The sequence below is a fragment of the Anguilla rostrata genome, chromosome 10, assembly GCF_018555375.3.
Source record: "Anguilla rostrata isolate EN2019 chromosome 10, ASM1855537v3, whole genome shotgun sequence".
NCBI lineage: Eukaryota > Metazoa > Chordata > Actinopteri > Anguilliformes > Anguillidae > Anguilla > Anguilla rostrata.
The window spans coordinates 12,174,401-12,189,188 of record NC_057942.1 but is presented as its reverse complement, the minus strand read 5'-3'; the positions used below and the strand labels follow the sequence as shown (position 1 = coordinate 12,189,188).

The 14,788-nt window shown below is 38.6% G+C and overlaps 1 protein-coding gene and 1 long non-coding RNA gene across 3 annotated transcripts; one reads left to right on the top strand and one right to left on the bottom strand.

Moving 5' to 3' along the window:
- Window positions 1-903: 903 nt before the first annotated feature.
- Window positions 904-7,659, bottom strand: LOC135264995 (transmembrane protein 233). The gene is made up of 3 exons (XM_064354156.1): window positions 7,315-7,659; window positions 3,359-3,493; window positions 904-2,815 (listed from the first exon to the last, which is right to left on the bottom strand). Exons 1-3 carry the CDS (start codon window positions 7,492-7,494, stop codon window positions 2,804-2,806), a joined length of 327 nt encoding a protein of 108 aa, XP_064210226.1. The 5' UTR covers window positions 7,495-7,659; the 3' UTR covers window positions 904-2,803.
- Window positions 7,660-9,096: 1,437 nt separating this feature from the next.
- On the top strand, window positions 9,097-12,694 carry LOC135264986 (uncharacterized). 2 transcript variants are annotated; one of them, XR_010332828.1, is made up of 6 exons: window positions 9,097-9,287; window positions 9,594-9,917; window positions 10,255-10,356; window positions 11,677-11,720; window positions 11,900-11,992; window positions 12,217-12,694. It is a non-coding gene; the product is annotated as an uncharacterized LOC135264986 (long non-coding RNA). The 2 variants fall into 2 exon arrangements; XR_010332827.1 differs by having other exon boundaries at window positions 10,240-10,356.
- The last annotated feature ends 2,094 nt before the right edge of the window (window positions 12,695-14,788 follow it).

Genomic DNA, 14,788 nt, shown 5'->3' with positions numbered 1-14,788 from the left:
GACAGTAAGACTTTAAAACATAGCATGTTATAACTTCCATCTGTTTTATCACCACTTCTTTATCATTTCATTTAAGCCTTTCATCTATAGTGCACTTTTTTTAAAATTAATGGTTTACATCAGAGTGTGAATATGTAATTCACGCCTGGTTAATAAATGGTATTAATTAGACCAGGGGCTTTTATTATCATAATGATAATGAAAGCAATCATAATATAACTCAGGTTTCTTCGAGTTTATTTTCCTTTTCTTTTCATCACCAGCATGGGGCAAGTTCTTCCCATCTGAGAGGAGAAGAAAAAAAAAAACCAGGGGAATATCTCATCTATATTTAGTCGCTCATGGCGATACGATTACATATCGGAATACAGGATCCTCAAGACTCGGCAGATTGCAGCTGGTGAGAAGCGAGGTGGGGGAATGAGGGACGGGGGGCAGAAGACCCAGACCCATGGCATAGCCATCAGCATCTGTCCCTGTTTGTTACTCCGCTAGCACGAAGAGGACCATGTTACACTGCACTTCAGTTTATCACAGTCTGTTATTATTATATGAGAAAAACATAATGAAGCAACGAGCCCTATAAACGCTATACATGTATGTCTGACACCAGCATCTTAGATCAGCTTGAGAAGACCGGAGGTGTATATACAGTAGCTCTCAGTTGATAAAACCAGGTTATCTTTGTCAATCAATGCTTAGACACACCTGACAGTGACAAATATCAAACACTGTTTTGATAGTACATTAATGTGGAGCATCATGGACTGCCTGCTTTGGTTTATGCATCATGTTTTATCATTACATTCTCCATTCATAGTCCTCTCACATTACATAATTTCTGTGAATTCCTCCATTTTTAGGGGCTACCTAGCTAGGAAAGTGCTTCTCTCAAGTCCAGGGTGATTTAATCTCTCTTGATTTGCCATTTATTGAAATACATGACATTTGAACTCATTCACTAGACAGGTATTGTGTATAAGCATCTTACTACATGTAATAATGACTACAAAAGCATTGGCTTTTTAAAAATACATAAATAGCAAAATGTACATACCAACGTACAAAGTATGGCTGCATGTCAAATCAAAAGCAGAAATATTTTATACAAATGATCTTCACTAAAGTGGTTCTGGAGGGCTAGCAAACCGGTCTGGGCAGAATATATTCTTTCCTGACATCCGAACTGATGACGTCTGTAAGCGTAATGATCAGCACTCAGGACAGTTTATTTTTGCACTGTACTTTGGAGCATCTCCAATATGTGGCTAAAAACATATTGTGCTCATACTCATTTCAAAGGACGTAACTTTCTCAATACAAGGTTTAGGTTTTCAAAATATTTTCTTTATGTCATTTTATTTTAAAGCATCATGGTCAGATTACCTCTATGATTTGACTAAGCTGCTTATTCGACTCTTTTTCGAGCACCTTGCTGAGCAATACCTTGGCTTTTCAAGCACAAGTAAAGTATGGCTATATATTATTTTAAAACACACCATCTTCAATTTCCCATAACAAGCCATGAAATAAATGAGGGCCCACAAGGGAATGAAAACCAAAACCTAAGGAGCAGCACAGGGGCAGGCTATCAGGTTTGTCCGAAGGACCTGTAGTGAAACCGACTGCACCCCTCTCCAACAGGGAGGTGCCTCACCAGCAGCACACACTTGTCTGAAAGCCAAAAAAAAAATAGAAGGAAAAATGGTTTGGGAGTGACGGGAGTGCCTGGGTTTCCATTCGGTTGATGACGATGTCCATAAGGTTTTCAGTTCAGGTGCTTCCACCAGCGCTTCAGAAGTGAATGGAAGCCAGCTACAGGGGGATAAAGTCCTCTACGTGCCTTACCATCCATGTGCCTCGTGAGAGTTCAAAGTGCAGTGGCCAGTTGCCAGGGGTGACAGTGCCAGAACTCCAGTGTCCATTTTCCATAGCACCTCCATCTCACAGTTCCCTTCATAACACCCCAATCTCACAGTTCCCTTGATCAAAGCCTCTCTCTAAATATGATTTTATGACATCAAACCTGCAAACACACATACATGTACACACACTCACGCAGAAGAAAAAGGCAAAATGTTACTCACATAATTCATTTGTTTGAGAACTTGTGATTGAAAAAAATTATAGCTTGCATGAATAACCAGTTTTAATAAGGATATCATTCCATATTTTATGGAAGGTTATTTCTAAAACTCATTTTTATATGTACAGTGCAGTGCCAAAAACATATATAACTAATTCAAAAGGATGTAGTTAATCTCTCTTTATATATCATAAAAAGTATTTTGCGCTATTATAACAAATATAATAAACTATAAAAACAATATTAAAATGATGTTAGCCTCATAACAACCTACCACCATTAAATATGTGAGGAACATGTGCTTCCTATCCATGATACATCCGGTGAAGGTCAATACCAGGTGTACTGCACATTAATGGCATGTAATGGCATGTAAGTAAGTGTACTGTACATGGCTGCATAGCATGTAAGCTATCTGAGTGTATTATGCTCTTGCGTTCAGGGTGCATGACCTTTTTTCATGAAAGGTCGGCTCTCAAATGTTGCACAGAGAAAGGGAGATCAACAGGTGGTAGAGCATTTTACTGAACTGAAAGCTGGACAGGGAATTGACTCAGAGAGGGCTGGGAGGTGGTGAGTCTGGAAAATGGGTGCTCGGGAGCTCTGATTTCGGTTCAGGTGCCTTCAAAGATAAAGGACCGTTTTACTCCCCCGTCTCTCATGAGATGGTGAGCTCTCTTCTTGAGATCTTTCAGGTTCTTTTCGCCTCCCCCGAGATCAAACAACGTGCTGAGGATTTAAAGACAAACAGAGGGGATAAAAAAACATGTTTTATTCTCTTGTGACGTTTTGATGGATCAACAGACACCAGAGAATCGCCAGAACATTTTTATATGAAGGTAAACTGCCCTGAAAGATAATCTCAGTGTACTACAATGCCATAGTGGATTTTTATAACTTTTGGGAAAGATGAGTGACTTGCCAGGGCTGCTAACTGGACTGTAAGAAATCAGGATTATTAATCTCTGGAATGAGAATGATAGTTTAAACTGGAAGCATGGCGTGGCAGACCTGGAAGTGGCCCTCTTAGCACAGTTTGGGTGGGTGGATGGACTGGAGCTGATGGGGTAGATTCACATGCCATGACAGGGAATGGGAGTGTCACTGCTGCACACGGCTAAAACCGAGGTCACGGTACATGCAGCCTACAATATGGAGGAATGGAGGAGAGTGGGCCTGGGAGAATTTTGGTGGGAGGGCAGGTCTATGCTTATCAGTGGGGAAGAGAGAATCACAGAGAAAACAGTGGAGAAGCAGTAACAGCCATCTCACCGTGGTGAAGTGCACAATGACGTAGATGGTGATGATTATAAGGCCAATGATTACGGAGGCGATGCCCAACTGGAGGGCTTTGCGGCCCAGCCGCTGCGAGCCCTCATAGTCCCCCTGGTCGTAACTGCTCTGGGACTGCAGTCGGAACGGACAGCGGGATGGTGGGCAGGTTGGAACAAAGGGGGACATGGCGGGAACGAAGGAAAACAAGAGGAGAGAGAGGAAGAGCCAGAGTGATAAGATTGCATGCGAGAGAGCAAAAGAGAGCGAGAGGCAGCAAAATAGAGTTCAAGAGAGAGAAGTGGAAAGACAGTGAGAAGGATGAAAGAGGCGATGAAAGAAAGGAAGGAAGAGGAACAGACAGAAAGGAAGGAAGACTGTGTGGTTAGAGATCAGATGTGACATGATTAATAAAGAGCCACGGAGAGAAAAGGAAATAACAAGATTAAAGAGACAGGCATACTCTTTTATGTGCTCAACACAACACAGCTGACAACAATGAACCTTTGCTATGGCCATTCAGGTAAACATAATCAAGGGATAGAAGGTAAGTTCTTATAATCACCCCCCAAACCTATTGCTTTATAGCCCAGCAAGCAACACATAGTGATGGTGTCAGTCCCATTCCATCGGCTAAAGATCAGAATACTGAGAGAGAGAACGAAGATGAAAAGGAGTTCTGGGCTATTTCCATTAAAAAGTATATTTATATCTTTTCCTTACAATTGGTTAAAGCGCCATTCTCTTTCCCCCCATTTTTTTTCTTAAATAAAGCAACTGTGTCATAAGGTGGCAGACTACAACTTAATGTGTCTTGCTTTTCAACTTGAAGATCTTAAAGAACTTAAAGATCTTGCTTGTCACAGGTTTTTCACAGCTACAATGACTGAACGGCAACTGTGTGAGTCAGCACACTTTTGGCAGAGTCCTGTAAGGCTGTGAGTAAACCTGAAACTAAGTTTATGTTCCTCAAATCTCTGCCTTTTAACCAAAGATGTCCTCCTGAGCGCTCTGCACTTTAGTGAGACACGACTCAGGATAGAATCAATACAAGAATTTAAAAAATAAAGACATGGTGATGGATTTCAGCTCAAGTTGCAATTGCAAAAGTTTACTCTAGATGGTTTTACAGGTAGACATACAAGACATGCAATGTCTTGCTTCAATTTCTTGCTCCAACTTTATGCAATGTCTTGCATGCATGCAATGCAATGTCCTGCTTCAACTTTACCTTGAAAGCTGTGTTGAATTAAACATTACTGAGGTTATTATATGATGCCCGCCATATCTGAGGGCTGTAACCCACCATATTGCCCTTTAGAACTCTGAGAGGCTACATGCTCAACTGGAGAGCACTTAAGGGATCGTGGGGATTTTAGGATTACTCCTCAGCCCCATCCTGGCCCGATCCTCACAGTGAGGCAGGTTTGTCCCACTGTGTGGCATTTACGTTTTGTTTTACAGTAAAGGAGTACCGTGATAAGTGGTGTAGAGGGTGAGAGGAACAGTGATTAATCAAACAGGAAGTCCATCGAATGGGGTTTTCCCATTGTAATCAGAACCTGAAAAGAGAGAGAGATGGGGGTGTTCTCATATCACACTTCCTTGCTCTTTCTCTAGCATGTGGCAGCAGGTAGAATGGCTCGCTCTCTTTATTACCTCAAGGGCTTGCTTCACTAGCCTATGTGATGGCCTAAACTTACAGTTCCGTGGAAGAGTATTTGCACCATTCCTGATTTCCTCTTTTGTTGCATATATGGCACATTGATTGGTTTCAGATCTTTAGACAAATGTAATATTACTCAAAGGGAACCTGAGTAAACACAAAACACATTTAAAAAGATATTATTTCATTTATTTAATTAAAAAGTTATCAAACACCCATATCATACCATATTATACCCAAATACTTTTTCAGGTCACTGTCCGATCACTTTGTCATGTCCTGATTTTAAGTTTAGGCTATCATTAGGCCTCCAGCAATAACAAGAGTTGATTAACTGATCTTCAGGAGGGTTGACTTCCCCCAATTCCACTCAGTTCATCCGTCATACTAGAATACATGCTCTTCCTGATTCAGCTGCCATTGTGCGTGGCTAACTCTGGATACCACCTCCTCCCCTTTACCCCTGTCTTTCAGGTCCATCTTGGGGGCTACAAACTGTGTTTAATACATCACAAACACAGGGGGGAATGAGAATACATGAGGGAATCAACAGGGGCCATGAGAGAAACCAAGAACACCACACTTAGACATATGGAAGAAATTTTTGGAAAGAGTGCCTTGGTGTATGAGTCACTGTACAGTTAACAGGCATAGTGGAGGATGTGCATGGAGACATTAATTTGAAATTAATTTGTATTATGTGGGAAGACCCCCTGCACATGTGTGGGATTCACTATAGAGGAGTATGAAGGGACACACAGGGAGCATGTGAGGTGTAGGTCACTGTGTTTATGAGGTGAGGGATGGGTGTGAGTGTGGGGGAGGAAGGGAGGTGGGTGGTGGGTGGGGGGGAGGGGTTATGAGACAGCATGCTCAGATATTGAGATCAAACAGCTGCTGAGCTCAAGGAAAAACAGCCACGTGCAGTCTCCATTGCATGTGATTCACAAGTACAAGGGAAGCTGTGCAGACCTCCAACTCTAAAAAACAGTTATTACACTGCTAATCCCTCAAAGAAGTCCCAATTCTTATTTATAACTTTTCATGTGTTTTTAAAAGTAGGCTTCACCAAGTAGTCACTCCAGGAGACATTACATGGATCCTTGATACACAGTTTATAAATGGATACATCCCACATTTTCTTCACATACTTCATAAACAATTTCACAGTTTCACATGAATTGCATATATGACATTTAAATCTTTGTTAAAAAGGAGAACTCCTGCCCCCATTCATTTAACCCCCCCCCCCCCCCCCCCACCCCCCTTTAGGAATCATGCATCTCCGTGAGAATGTCCATACTATAGCCTGCACATCTGTGGGAGCCTGGATTTGGTGACTGTATATATTCTCCTGATGTAATCGACCCAAGTGTCATACATGACACTGCATATACCATCAGCATACATGTTATGCACACACAACCCAGACCTGAAATAGGAGGTCTATTTTTAAAACTTATGGGACAGAGGTTGATGGACATAAAAAACATACCATATCGTGGAGCAGGCTAAACTGTATTTTAAAACAAGGTAGACACTATTAGACAGTCTCATTCAAATTGGGACAGGAACAAAATCTTAAACCTGTCCCGTCTCTACCTCAATATCAGGGCGATACAAAAAGCCTCAGATAAATCAGAGCAGAATGCAAAGTAGCTTGAAAACAACAAAGTCAATATAAGCTGCTGCAGGCAACAAAGGAAACGGAAACAAATTGATGTCCCAGTTTTACCGCCCAAAATGAATCATGGTTATTATCATTACTCGCACTTGCATTTGGTAAGTCAAGAAGAGGCCAACTGTTACTACTCATAATGAACAGGTTATATGTTCTCTTTCATGAAAACCACATCAAAAACACCTTTTTACAGAATGTGAACGATGTGTGGTGACAAAGCTATATATCAGTAAGAATATATTCCTCAATCTATCTTGTAAAACTTCCAGAACATTTAGCAGGACATATAAATTCTCTGATGTGATGCAGATCTGAATCTGCCCAAGGTAAAGGAAAATTCACACACACACACACACACACACACACACACACACACACACACACACACACACACACACACACACAAAGTAAGTTCTATTAATCAAAACTGCATCCACAAGTGACAAAACTGGTTAATTAAAAAGCCATACGGAGGCCTTAATGGTGATCTTCAGTTCAGTGCTCAGCTTAATGGCTGATGCCTGGAACACTCAGCAAAGCCTTCAGTTTCACACAGGCTCAGTGGATAGCGTGAAAGAGCCCCTGGACTGTCAGACACAGCCTACTTACCAGCACAGAGAAGACTAGGGCCACAATGTTGATAGGGTACGCCGGGCAGAAACAGGTGAAGATGGTAAGCACCAGGTAATTACGCAGAGGTGGCACATCCTGCCCTTCACCCCCCAGTCCTTGGTCTGTGCTCCCACCCAACGGGCTCTTCACATCCGACCGCACCACGCCGTGAGACATGGAACCAGATACAGCCGCACAAGTCAAAAAGAAACGCCGATCAATCGAGAGATCACCTGGCCCTGAGAAATGAAGTCCCTGACCCTGAATGAAGCCTGGGCTGTTGTGCGTGCAGAAGGCAGGGACAGCACTGAGACAGAGTTGGGAGATGACCTAATTAGTTTTAGGGGTGAATACTATCCCCCTTCAGTCGCTAAGAGAGAGAGAGAGTGTGTGTGTGTGTGTGAGAGAGAGAGAGAGAGAGAGAGAGAGAGAGAGAGAGAAACTGTTTGAGAGAAGTTGAAAGATTCAGTGAGCAAAAAGGAAAGTAGCAAGAGAGTAGAGTGTTTTCAAGTCCCAATTTTATTATACAAATTCCTCTAGAGCAGTCACTTTCAGATCCATGCAGAGCTTACACAACTTAAGGAATAAACCTACAAGAGTTGTAAACGGTTCCTATAAAATTAATTTATTCTGAACGTCACTTGGCTTAAATGACAAAGGGAATATCCCTTATGAATGATGACTTTAAAGCATGTTTCAATTTGAACAGAGAAAACTAAGACTCAGTGATGACTGACAAACACCCCATATAGTACTAAGCTGCGACAAGAGTATATTGTAGTTTTATATTTATTGCATATTTACCTCAAACTGTCTAAATTCCGAAAACGAAATGCCCATATTTTAATAAATACACCCCTCATGTGATGGCCTTTTCAAGCAGATTTTAAAAATTATATAATATATGATATGGAGGCCATCGGCCTAACATTGGCTCTATTTTCTTGAGCAAGGTACTCAACCTGCATTGCTTCAGTATATATCCAGCTGTATAAATGGATGAAATGTAAATGATATGTAGAAGTCGCTGTCGCACGCCGCGTGGAATCATCATTCTCGCTTCCAGTAGCCTAGCGGAGTGTTAGAGGGTTTACAGAAAATGAGAGCAGCAGTAGCACTGTCATTTAAACGAAAGCCTACGGCACATTGACTTTCATATCGTCTAACCACGGGTTTCACAGTGTAAAATTGCAGTTTACAGTATATACTTTTAGTGAGAAGGACCCCACTGGAATTTATTTTACCATATCTATTGGACGTTCATACTGATCCACTCACAGAGCCACAAAGACACGATATGTGAAGTGCATATCGTAATACAGGATAGAAATAATGACACTTATAAAATCAGAAACAACAAATGACGTAACAGACTATCGCACTGATATATTTATTGATATCCATTTGTAAAGCATTGGTAAATTAATTAGCCTACCTAAAATCTTCATAAAGCCTACCTCCTTTTATATTGTTCGAAATATAGCCTTCTCTGTGTATGAAACTTATTGTAGGCTAATCTATAGAAATCTAATAATAATAATTGTTTAATTCTCACGTGTTTAAAAAAAGACAAACAAATCAAACAAAATAACATAAAAAAACAACAAAATAAATACAGTGCAAATAAATGATAGTAGGTTATGCATGGTCTGGATTTGGCTACATGGAACAAGTCCGCAAGAGGATGCACTGTTTTTTTTTTTTTTTTTTTTTTTGCTTGCAGAAATCTGCAATATAGGAAACAGGTAAAGCGGGGCTGCGCAGCACTGAAACCTCACTTTCACCACACCTCGCTTTAAGTATTACTTGTAGCAAAAAGAAAATAAAAAAGCAGCGTTAGAATATTTTATTTCGCAGTTTATTCAAATGCTTTTGGAATCTACCAGTTTGTAATAACTGCATGGATAACTAGTAGATATGATGCACTGACAACATGATTCTGTCTTTATTTCAACTGACGTGTTTCTTGGGTAAGCACAATATCCGTAATACTTACACTTGGGCTATACGATAGTGCCGCTAGAGTAAGCGTTTTATTCTCTTCTGTAGGAAATAAAATGTTTATAGAAATAACAACAGCTATGATGTGACTCACTTGTCTGTGAAGTCGTAAGGTACTGATGGACATCTTGGTACTGCTGGGTATAACTGCAGGTTATGCGCTTCTATCGCTTTTTTATCATGCAGCATAGAGCCAATCTAAACTAAATAGGCCTGTTTATTTTTTCGGGCCTCTATCATTATTATTACTGAACCTATGCGCCTTTCTCTTCTAGCTCTCGGCCACTGCTGTGCCAATCTAACAGTTCGACAATTCCCCGAGTCTGTGCACTCGAAGGAGGGCGCGAGCGTCAACTTCAGCTGTACGGTTACTTATAATGTCACCACTGTCGAAATGGTTACTGTGGAATGGTACTTGGAACAGTCTCGAACAATTTCATATGAACGCTATGATGAACCAGAAAGCCAGGGGTTTACCTCTGTCCTATCTCTTCATTCGGTCCAACGGAATCAGAGTGGAAAATATTTTTGTAACGCGTCCGTACTTATACCCTGCATTGACCAGGGAAGTGGAAGTGGTACTAGTCTCACAGTAGAAGGTAAGAACCATTGGCAATGGCAACATTTAAAGTAGCCATTGACTCTTGCATTCACATATTATTAGATTTTCTTTTAGGCAAGTGTTTTATTCGAAGCAGAACTATTTTAACAAGTGCGTAAGGGTTTTAGAGAAAGACAATCATCAGATATGACGACCCTCTCAGTGAAACTAAATCAACAATGGCTTTTAATTAATTTTAAGGTAGCTTATAGTTTATGTACGTGTTTTAACATTAAACATAGCAAAATTGCTCAAATATGAAAATGGCCTCCGAATTTGCAATTTTGACTGACGGTCTGTGATGTTTTAACGGCCTGCAGTTTTAACGTCTCCAGGTACCATAAGTGAATCCTCTTCTTCAGCCGTCGTTTGGACGTCACTATTGGCTGCAGTTCTGGCAGTGGGAATAGGCTGTGTGATCTACAGCAAACGTAAAGGTAAATATAGATATTACATTAATTAAGCAGATACCCGCGACTTACGAATAAGTAGGGTTACACCCATATTTTCCCAGACCGGCCAATGTAGACCTATGTGCTACATCGTTGAAATATTAATAGTGAGTTAGCATATGCAAACCTAGAGCCATAATACAAATATTATGCCACAAAATAATTCAAAATATGACACAAGTCAGATGCATGGGTTATTATCACACAGTGCCTTTGGCACTTCACAAAGTCTCTAGATTGTAATAAAACATTTACACTCATTTTATGTTTCATCACAGAGAGTGGATATTAGACAACCTACAGGAAAATCTTCACTGAATAAACCATGAGAAATGTCCATCCTGCGAGGACATGCATATCTGACTTTTACTATGATGATATTAAGTTTCATTAAGACATGTAGTCCCTTTCCCAATCACACTCATTTATTATCGAAGTATAAAAACGCATATTAGATTTAGTGTAAAATGTGTGTCTTTCTGAAGAAATGAAACCAATATGCATCATATTTTGTAAATAAAAAATAAAAATAACAATAGCCAGTTTAACATTTTCAGTATATTGATGAACCCTTCTAACTCTAACCTACTACACAGATGTTACTCATATCTGACTCTGTGATTAAATTATTATTCAAAATGACCAAGAAGACAGGGTGGACAAGGGCATGACAGGGTGGCAGGTATGACAAGCCAGATCATCAATGGAACAAGACATATGTGATAAAAGGTGTTTGATAAACTGTTAATATTGAATTTGCATCAAACCACATTGTACGTACTGTACATACCTTGAACATACTTGAACATACACATTTAACAAAACACGAGAAGGGAACTTCACGGCAAAGGCACACAAGCCTATGTCTTGAATACCTTGGACAATATTCGTGATATTGACCGATATTGTTCATATAAACATAGCCTACAGCTTCGGTGCCTGAAAAAAAACACATCTTAAAATCAGGTCATAATCGTAGCCTAATATAGATACAAGCTCATTCGCATTAACTTTACCTTAGGCTAGCATTGTTGACATCGGCTACTTGGCCTTTAATAGCGCCTGTCAGTAATTTTACCTAATCCACAACTCGAATTTGAAGCATATATCGATAAATGCTATTCGCTGTTTTTGAAAAGTTAAGGGTAACTCCAAAAGAACATTTGTTTCTTCAGATTTCTACCACCTCAAAGTGACTAAAATTGGCAGGTAACATAAGAATATGATTTTCTTTTTTATTAAATGTAGGAACATGGCTAACACTACGCGCAATTAAAATTGATCTTCCACAAACATTTATTTCAGGGAATAAAAGAACCGCTTCGACAGGACAGGAAACCGATTGCCCGGTAAGGTTTTTTTGGTACTCTTTCATTAGCCTGCTGGATACCGTTGTGATTGTTTTATGAAATTCAAGCTATTGTTGCTGTTATAAATCTCATAATTTTAGAATAACTCTCAACAAAAGCCCATTTAAATATTAATAAATTATTGAAATATTAAATATTAAGCAATTCATACCTTTCAGACGCCAGTCACTACTGAGGTTTTTTATGCAAAGGTCAACATTAGGAATTCCAGCACTCGTGACAGAAGCAACAGCGATCACAGCGAAGCACAGGTGAGCTCAATTACAAGACATAGGTTGAATAATGAATAAATATATATTATCATTAAGTGAGGAGGTTTGTTTAAACCAGAATCTTTTAAATGTAATATCCATTTTTAGTCTTACATCATGACAGGCTTGATTTTATTTATTGCTTTACATTTCTGCTTTTGTGTCTGAGAATGTACCCTGAAGTCAATATTGATTTAGATATTCCGTTTTAAACACATTTTCAGTACTGTAACACGCCCCAAGTTGGAAAGATGACACTGGATTCAGGATGCTTGAGACCTGCTGTTGCGGATAATGTTGTATACAGTACATTGAATGTTCCAAATCTTTCAATCGGAGCTAGTAATTTGCATTGAGTCATACATAGAACATTTACTAGAATATTTTTGGGGTATTTTAGTTTTCTGTTATTATTCCTTCAACAGTATACCAAATATTTTTAATTCTCTGATTCCAAACAAATACATTTCCAAATAAAATACAAATATGTGCTTTGCCATCAGATCTAGTTGTTTTTTTGCCAGCTACATCCCAAATTTCTGTCCTTCAGTTGTAAATTGAAAAATAAAAATGAACATTGAAAAATAGCATAATATTGTTTGTACAATCTGTTTTTTTTCATTTGTTTCTTCAGGTTTATACCTCCTCAAATTGTAGGGACATTGCTACCACTATGCGCGATTGAAATTGATCTTCCACACACAGAGAGAATATGAAGTTCAATTATCTATCTATCTATCTATCTATCATATATATATATATATATATATATATATATATATATATATATATATATATATATATATATAATTGAACCATATTCTTATTTTCAAAAGCTTTTGTGCTCTAATTAATTCCCTAAACCAAGTCTACATGCCATACTTGGCCATTATATCTTTCTACTTACCAAAATTGCATTTTTAAAGAGCTTAATACATACCATGCATACTATCTCTGTTCATGTTTTAATATATGTAAAGGCAATGCGTTTTATTTCTATTAAAATATGTTTTTATGTATTTATAGAAATGTGTCCCACATTGTGATTTGTTTCTGCTTATGGGAATTTGTTCAATAATATATATGTTTAAGGATATACAGGGCTAAATGTCTTTATGTAATAGATGAGATATTCTCCAGAGAAAAACACAAGGAACCAGATCACATTAATGTCTCCACAAAAAGAATACCACACATTATGCACCAAATTCAAAAGATTGAAAAGCATGTAGATTATACTACTTTTGAATAATGTTCACGCTATTATATAATTCTGTCACTGAGCTTTTCTGTCACTGTTACAAGTGAATTACCAGGTATTAATATTTCCATTTTAAATACATACACAAATGAGCAATACATTTCCTAAAATAGCATTGGTAGCGCAACTTATTATTATTATTATTATTATTATTATTATTATTATTAATAATAATAATATATAATACGTTATCAAAGAAGAAAAAATGAAAGTTTATTGTATTCTGTGCAGTGTTCATGCAAAAATACATTTTGAATATGGTATGTTTCCTGCATATTTTCCATAATTGTATTGTCTCTCTCTCTCAAGCACACACACTCTCGTTTTAAAATGGAAATATATGGCTTTTATTTCATGTGAACAGGGGCAGTGGTCTTCAGCAAAAGGCATTCTAAAGAAAGCCAGACATAAGTATGATGCAAGAGCTTGCAGCACGTTCTCACATTGCTGCACAGCTGAGCTACGAGCCAATGCTGCAGTGGTGAGAGCAGCGAGTGGGCGTTTGTGTGGACAAAAACGTGACTAGACCCGTGGGAGGGTGTGAGACGGTGGGGAGGCTTTGGTTTATTGAGACCCCTGCATCTGAGACCCGGCAGGCGAGGTAAAAACCCACAGTTGGGTTTTCCGCTCTTTGCTAAGCTGCTGCATGCAGCCCATAGACGGTTTGCATGTCCTTCCACCCTGCACTACAAAGATGTGCATCTCTGTATGTACTAACAATATCAACCCCTACCCCAAACAGAGAATGGGCTTTATAAGTTTAGAAAGCAATACTAACCCTTTAAGGTGTGAGATCACAAATATATGAGTAGAATGTTCTTAACTGAACGTTTTAATGTGGATGAAAAGATCACTACTGGCAATGCAAACAATGTAGTTCTAGAACACAGAATTAGAATTTTAATTAGAATTTAACATTCCAAAAAACCTACTCTTCAAATGGTTAAGCAGTGTGTGTATGTCAACAAGAATTGGCAGCAAGCATAAAATAGGGTTGTGGAAAAAATGTCAAAAGGACAGTTTACTTTAAGTGATTTTTCATATGATTTTAGTTTTAGCATATATTTTGATTTGCCCAGACAATTTTGCATTTGATTAAAGATATTTTAAGATATTTAAATAATTTTTTGATTACCCATCAACTTTAGAATAGCAGATATAGGACAATCAGGTGTTCAACATTATTTCCAGAGACTTTACATACAAAGAAAAATAATTTTGTTTATTCACAATTATGAACATATTTTTTTATATGCCAATACTTCCTTGAGCACAGCAGGTTCAGATTGTATGCACTATAGGAAATAGTTCTAATCAAAAATTATATTCAATATAGTTTATGAAGCATATTCAGGTAATATATATATATATGGAGCCTCTGGATACATAATGTTACTGTACATGCTGCTTTTGGAGTTATTTGTGAGTGTGTTTTCTTCCTTTCAACCACAAACCCCTGAATGCCCCAAACCTTCCATTGGAAGCCTGCAGGTAATCAGAAATGATCACTAAATATTCTTAATTGCACACAATCC

Excerpts from the sequence above, each read along its gene's own strand:
- LOC135264995 (XM_064354156.1), bottom strand. The coding sequence starts at position 7,494 with ATGTCTCACGGCGTGGTGCGGTCGGATGTGAAGAGCCCGTTGGGTGGG. Across the intron at positions 3,494-7,314 it reads CCCTAGTCTTCTCTGTGCTG|TCCCAGAGCAGTTACGACCA; the intron begins GTAAGTAGGCTG and ends TTCCGACTGCAG.